Source organism: Chelonoidis abingdonii, chromosome 4, assembly GCF_003597395.2.
Source record: "Chelonoidis abingdonii isolate Lonesome George chromosome 4, CheloAbing_2.0, whole genome shotgun sequence".
NCBI classification, from domain to species: Eukaryota; Metazoa; Chordata; order Testudines; family Testudinidae; genus Chelonoidis; species Chelonoidis abingdonii.
This window is the reverse complement of record NC_133772.1, coordinates 26659821-26667126: the sequence shown is the minus strand read 5'-3', so window position 1 is coordinate 26667126 and position 7306 is coordinate 26659821. Positions and strand designations below refer to the sequence as shown.

The 7306-nt window shown below is 60.6% G+C and overlaps 1 protein-coding gene across 1 annotated transcript; it reads left to right on the top strand.

The window, feature by feature from the left end:
• Positions 1-213: 213 nt before the first annotated feature.
• On the top strand, positions 214-7058 carry AMIGO1 (adhesion molecule with Ig like domain 1). Its single transcript, XM_032799647.2, has 2 exons — positions 214-4174; positions 6021-7058. The coding sequence occupies exon 1, from the start codon at positions 535-537 to the stop codon at positions 2041-2043; it is 1509 nt and encodes a 502-aa protein (XP_032655538.1). The 5' UTR covers positions 214-534; the 3' UTR covers positions 2044-4174; positions 6021-7058.
• Positions 7059-7306: the final 248 nt, after the last annotated feature.

Here is a 7306-nt window from a genome sequence, read left to right as displayed (position 1 = left end):
CCCGCGCGGTGACAGCCTCCCCGGGCTGCGCCCCAGGCGTCCTTCCCCGCGGCGCTGCGCTGCGGCCGTCCGAGGAGCGGGGCGGGGGGCTCGCTCGGCCCTGCTCCAGAGTGACGGTAGATGGCTTGAGCACCGCGGGGGCCTCTCCCCGGACGGGGGGACCCGCGGCCCGGCCCGCACCCGCCCTGCTCGGAGAGGGAGCTGTGGCGCCGCCTGCCCGGCCCGGGGCTCGGCGCGGCGCAGAGCAGCGAGGCGGGAGGAGACGGACTCCGCAGGACCAGGCTCCGCTCCTGCTGGCCCGCCCGGCAGCGGTGATTCCGGGCGCGCTGCAGCCGGGCAGCCCCTGGCAAAGAGCAGGTGGATGCGAGCATGACTCGGGTGATTAATATTTCGGCAGCGCGCCAAGCCGTCCCCGCTCGCTGCACCAGATCCTAGCAGCCTCCGAGCCAGCACCAGCCTCGCCGCTGCACCAATGGTTCCCGGCCCTGCGGCTCTCTGCGCCTGGCACCTGGCCCTGCCTCGCTGAGCGTTACCATGTGGCTTTGGTACCTAGCGCCTGGTCAACGCCTGGGACTGAGTTGCGGGAAAGTCTGGCTTCTGGTTCTCTTGCTGCTGGGTTGTGGCCTTGCCCGGGAAAGGGGGTCGATCCTGAACTGTCCCCCAAAATGTGTGTGTGCCAGCAACATTATCAGCTGCTCCAAGCTGGGCCTGGGAGTCATCCCCACTAAGCTGCCTCGCTTCACAGCCATCCTGGACCTCAGCCACAACAACCTGACCCGCCTGCGGGCAGACTGGACCCCCACCCGCCTCTCCCACCTCCACTCCCTGCTGCTCAACCACAACGCCCTGGGCTTCATCTCCACCGAGGCCTTCTGCCACGTCCCGCACCTGCGGTACCTGGACCTCTCCTCCAACAGCATCAAGGTGCTGGAGGAGTTGCTCTTCAGCCAGCTGCAGGAGCTGGAGGTGCTGTTGCTCTACAACAACCAGATCACCCAGATGGACCGCAGTGCTTTCGATGACATGGCCAGGCTGCAGAAACTCTACCTGAGCCAGAACCAGATCTCCCGCTTCCCCATGGAGCTGGTGAAGGACCGGGCCAAGCTGCCCAACCTGGCCCTGCTGGACCTTTCTGCCAACAAAATCAAGGGCCTGCCGGTCACGGCCCTGAAAGGCCTCCCCGCCTGGATGAAAAACGGCCTCTACCTCCACAGCAACCCGCTGAGCTGTGACTGTGGGCTGTATGAGCTCTTCACGCACTGGCACGCACGCCAGCTCAGCTCGGTGGTGGACTTCCGAGAGGAGCTGGTGTGCAGCCTGCCCCTGGCCAAGCGCAGCGTCAGCGTCTTCACCCTCAACAGCCAGGACTCCCTCAACTGCAGCGAGTTCAAGGAGCACATGCTGGAGGCCTACTTGGGGGACACATTGACCATCAACTGCGACACCAAGGTCCGGGGGGCGACCACCAGGGAATGGGTGACCCCAAACAACAGGCGCTTCCCGGAGGAGACCGCCAACAGCACCATAACAGTGCTGGGCAATGGCAGCCTGCAGATCCGCCTCGTCCGAGTGGAGGACATGGGCACGTACACCTGCTACGCGGTCAGCCAGGCCTTCAATGAGACCCTCTACGTGGATGTGATGGTCCACAACTTCACCCAGCATGGACCTCACGACACGCTGAACACGGCCTACACCACGCTGGTGGGCTGCATCCTCAGCGTCATCCTGGTGCTCATCTACCTGTACCTGACACCGTGCCACTGCTGCTGCCGCAGCAACGAGAAGCTGGCTGCCCAGCCGGAAGACAGCATCAACTCCTCCATGCTCAGCACCACGCCCAACCACAACCCCGAGGCGGCCGGTCGCAAGGGAAGCCTCAGCCACCTCGCAGCTTCCGGCCCCATGCAAGACCAGAACGGCAAGGTCAAGCCCAACAACACGCCCGAGCAGGTGGCCAGGAGGGCCCAGAAGGCCCCCAGGAAAATGTCAGACCCGGACTCTGTCAGCTCTGTATTCTCGGACACGCCCATCGTAGTGTAGGTGTACGGAAGACATGGAGAGGTGGGAGTGTTGGAGAGTGAGTGGACGAGGACACGTAGTGACCCTCCCCTAGAGTACAGCTGGCCATGGGGCCAGGGGCTGGGCCCAGCAGTGAGGTGATGGGTCTCCATACACATGGCACAATGCTGCTGCCAGGTGCTGCCTCCCGCTATGCAGCACTGATCCTGCTATCGCCCCAATGAACATTGTCCTCCCATCAGCAGAACCCAAGGGGCAAGCAGAGCCCGGCAGTCCACTCCCTGCAGCCACCCCCAGCCCTCGACGAGGAACTCCAGCCAGAGCTTTGCAGTGTCCCACCAAGAAATAAAATGTGCAGCGGGGATACGGCGCCAGTGCCCTGCAGAGCTGGGGGTGGGGGCAGGAGGTTGCTGCTGAAAGACCCCATGCTGCAATGCCGGGGCAGTCCTTCCTTACTGCTCAAGGGACGTCCCAGGTCTGTTTCTGACTACCTTGGCATGAAACCATGCTCATCTCTGAAGTGTCACAGCACCACAACCTTGGCCTGGATCTGCCATTTGAAGGTCACCTTCTGCTTTCATAGCTTGGCCACTGGAAGCCTTGACACCTGTTGGGGACCAGTGTGTGGGAGCAAGGGGTCTCTCTCCTGCTACCAACCAGCCTCTTGCTAGACACCCCTATTTGGAACTAAGGCAACTCAAAGATTTTCAGCTCCATCAGGATGAAAGCAGGCATTGATCCTGCCCTGGGGCCTGTAAGATGGCATACCAGCTGCCCCTCCTGCAGTGGGAACTCAGGACACAGTGGGGCATGATCAACACCAGCTGGTCCCCCAGCGAGCTCTCTGGCTGACAGCCTAATGATCAGATTCCCATTCCTAATTACAATGATACATCATGGCACAAGCTGGGTTTCTGGGACAGCTATTCAGCATTGCACAACATCAGCAACCCCTTGGCGGGCTGTGCCATGGCTGCCAGGGAGGCACTGCGCCTCTACCCCTTCTGTACGGCACTCGTGTGGGCTGTCCCAGCGAGCCGAGGGGCTGCGTGCTCCAGGGATGTTAGGAAGGGGGGCTGGTAATGGAGTCTGCTGAAGGCAGCAGGCAGAGCACAGGAGCCCGGCAGGGAAAGGAGACTGGGAACTGTGATCAGACATAGCAGCACTTCTGAGCAGACATGGGGGGTGGGGCCCCCAAAATATGCTCCTGCTCCTTCTACATCTCCCTTAAGCCTCCCCCACCCCCATGATCCTGGTGGCTTTTCTCTCTGCCCAGCTACAAATTGATTCCATCCTATATTTCCTTTTCCCTACTCCTTTCACCTGGGAGAGTCTGGGCCCTTCCTAGGGAGTGGGGAGGCAATAGGCACAGAGAAGGAGCGAGGACAGAAGAGCAGGCTGTCCCCTTGCAGTGGTCCCTTTGCCCGCCCCCAGAGGAGAGAGACAGAGATGTGGTCTTGACATGGACATCCCAGCTCTGAGCCTGCTAGCAACAAACTCGCCCAGCACAGGCCAGCTGGAGGCAGGGTTTGGTCTATGCACCAGGTGCAGCCAGAGGACTTTGTGCTAAGCAGGTGCCACCCACAGAGGAGATAGCATCCCCCCTTCCCTCACACATGGGGAGTGAAAGGGTCAGGGGTCCCAGAAGGAGGGTGCTGCTGTACACGAGGGTAGGGGGAGCTAATCAGATGCCCCTGGCTGTCTGGTGTTACCTTGGGGGGATCCCACCTAGCCTACAACTGGTTCTCAAGCCGTCCGTTCTCCTAGTGGCTCTCAGCTTCAGGGAGCAGGGGGTGAACAAAGGTGGGCAAGAGCAGCCCAGAAAGATTGAGGTAGAGGGAAGCCCCCACTGATCTCTCTGGCCATGAAGAGCATCATCACCAAAGAATGGCAAGCTCCATGGTACATCGCTGTGGACTCTCCCTGGAGCCCTAGATCTCTCTATCACTGCCCCAGCTGCCATCGCCTTGGGGGCTGTCCGAGCCTGCGAGGGGCCTGAGGTGATGGCTGACACAAGCAGGAGCACAAGGGGACATCTCCTCCATCCCACTCATCAGCCTGAGAACGGGGCTCGGCTCTGGGACTCCTCTAAATGCTTTTCCTGGCATGTTATTGTGAAGCATGAGTCCTCCAAGAGAAGCATGCGATCCAGGTGAGACCAGCCTGCAAGCCACACAGTGGGGAGCTCGGGGGGAGGGGGCAGAGCAAGGGGAGGGTGTGTGTGAAAGAGATTGTGCGGGGGGCGGGGAGGAGGAAGGGGCGATTTGGCCCTGATGGGCTGGTTGTATGTGACTGAGATTCAATCCTGGCACCTGTGGAACCACAAGGCTGCTTAGCTGCCCCCTCCTCCTTTCCTCCCCCCGTGCAGTCACTTCCCCTCCCCACCCTGCAAAAAAGCCCTGCTAGCTTTCAGACTCATTGTGAGCTCCCCGAATACTGCAGCCGCCTGGGTGCTGGGCAGAGAGTGCCCCGGGCAGGCTGAGGCAGCTTCAGGAAAGTGTGTGTGCAGGGTGGGGGGAAGCAAGAAGACCTGACTCAGGGGAGGTCAGTGCCCTCCACACGCCGGTTCCCGTGTCTGCCTGGCCCTCCCTGGAATGACCCGTGTACGCTGCCGCACACAGCTCCCGCCCTGTACAATCGCATCTGTGTGTGTGCAAGGGCATCCAGTGCAGTTCGCATGCTCAGCATGCAGATCTGTGAGCTGGTGCTTGGCTTGGCACACAGGCTCTGAGAGGCTGTGCTGTGTGCATGGAGCTAATGTGAGTGTAGAGCTCGAATGGTGCTGAGTGTCTCTGCCAGCGCGTGTCTGTCTGGGAGAGATCGGACATGGAGAGTGAGACTGAGCGCGTTGGTACTTTGCTAGGACTGTGTGCATGCCTCCGTGTGGATGAGTGCACAGGTGTGCATGGGGGTGTTGCATTCCTGCATGTGTATGGATGCATGTGTGTTTGAGAGCACACACAAGTGTGCATGGGTGTGTACATGCGTGTGCACGTTCACACCCACACACCCCACTCAAAGACCCAGCCTCCAAACACAGCTGCTCCCATCCCAGCTTGCCTGCCAGAAGCTGTGGGCACCTCTGCATGTGACAGGAAGCAAAGGGGATGAGATCCACAGCCCACTGCCCAGACCTATTGCTGGAGCTGCCAGGAGGAGCCCTGCCTAACTCTCCAGCGGGCCCTTCGAGAGCCAGGCTGCCAGAGGGAGCTGTCCCTGGCTGGAGAGCTGCGGGCTGGGCTAGCCCATCAGTTCAGGGCCACATGGCGAGTGTGAGGCTGCTGGCTGGGCTCCTGCCTTGCACCGCCTGGCTTGTTGAGAGCCCCACCTGTGGGCCAGGATGCAACTCAGCCTCGTGGAGAGAGCCCCATGTAGGGGCTGGGCCACTGCCAAGTTGGGAGATGCCAGGGACACCAGGGCTAGAGAACTGAAAAGCTCCCTGTGGCGCTGCTCCCGGGAACAGAAAGGCAGGGGCAGAAGCGGAGAGTGGGAGCCCTGGGTTCTGTGTGCCAGCTTGTGTGCTGGGCTGTTCCACCGGCTGTGTGCTGTTGCCTTGTGAGGGGATCATGGGGGCTGCATTGCCTTAGTAGAATGTGCAGTAGGGAGCCATTGGTGACCCCCAGCAGGGCCCAACAGGCAAACCCTAGTGTGCTCAATGGTGCAGCTTGCTCTTAGTGCTTCACCATGGCTCTGTGCCTTGATGGGGCCATGCAGAAGGATGCAGAAAGGAAGAAAGGACAGCTCTGGGCAGTCAGATCTCCAGTGCCCTGTATCCTATTCTCCTCCCCCCGAGTTGGCCAGTCCTCCAAGAGCCAGTGCCCCAGAGAGGGAAAAGGCCCAAGAGCCTATTCCCAAGCCAGCCAGTGTCTGTTGCATCTGACCAGAAGATCGTGTCCCCCCAGCCTGAGCTCCAACCTCAGCAGCCCCTTGGTGAGTAGCTGTCTCACTGTGCATCATCAATCATTCCTAAGGCCTTTCCTCCCCTTAACCCTGTACAGGCAGAAGGCTGGAAGATTCACCCACTGGCCACACTACTACCTGCACAGAAAGAGGGGCAACCCCCGGCCTGTGCCTGCCACATAGGGAACACTGACAGGATCCTACTGGAAACAAGCAAATGCAGCCCACCAAGAACCATGGGAGAGCTCTCCTCCCCCACCCCTGCCACGTCCCAGGAGGTGTAGCTCCCAAAGACAGGACCGAGATCACGGCCTCCAAGACTGGCCACCCTTGCACTTGCTAATCAATGGGCAGATCCTAGATGGTGTTGAGCACCCTCAACTCCATCACTCAGCACCACGAAGGATGAGGCCCCTTATCTGGATGCCTCTCTCTGCTAGTGCCCAACAGCTGATGCTAGAGAGGCAGGACATCCCCTCCCCATGTCCAGGAGTCCACCCTGTGAGGGTATTGATGGAGGGGCACAGCCCCCCCCCCCCCAAGCATCCTCACAGCTCTGCCTTGATACAGCGCTGATACAAGGAACAGGGGTTTGGGGGCAGCCAGGAGCGGAGTGGTGATGCTGGGTCACTGCTCAGAGGAAGGAAACGAGCGGGAAACCCACAGGGCAGGGCTGGGGCCCCAGCATGCTGAACAGAGAGCATGTACGCTAAAGTGGTTCTGGCAGTGGCCAGGAGCCCCCAGGATGGTTAAGGGAGAGCAGAGAGGGGGCAGGAGGAGCTCTGGTTCCACGGGAGGGTGTGTGCAGGTGTGCGTGCGGGTGTGTGCGTGTGCAGAGGGAGGTGTCCCAGTTAACTGCTGTGTCTGGGGAACCTCCAGGCTAGGTCAGAGGTGGCTGCTCTGCTCCCACCAGGATGGGGCCAGACAGTTCCAGGCAGAGCCTGTCCACTCCTGTGCCACTCTGTGGGCTTGCAGGCCCCGTGAATGTTATTCTGCCCCGCACGGGATGCGCATTCTGTTCTCCATTTCAGCCAGAGCCACCTGGCCCGCAGAGCACACGGGCTGCAGCTCTCTCTGGTAGGCTGTGCTCTGACGCATAGACATAGGCGAAAATAAACATGTTTTAAGGTTCTGCATTCGCAGGCTCGCCTGGTTTTTCACTGGCCTGGTGAGTAATGACAGGATGTTTCCAGGCGGTGGAGAGAGGCCTGAGAGAATGGACGTGCTCACCTAGACAGGGCTATGATGGGGGCTTCAGCCATCAGGACAGCTCTAGCATGAAGGTGGGGCAGGGGTTAGGTGCCCCAGGGCAGGCCATGGTTCCCAGCAATGCCGCTTTGGGGCATCCCACTGTAGCCAAGGCTGCGGCTGGGAGGGAGGAAGG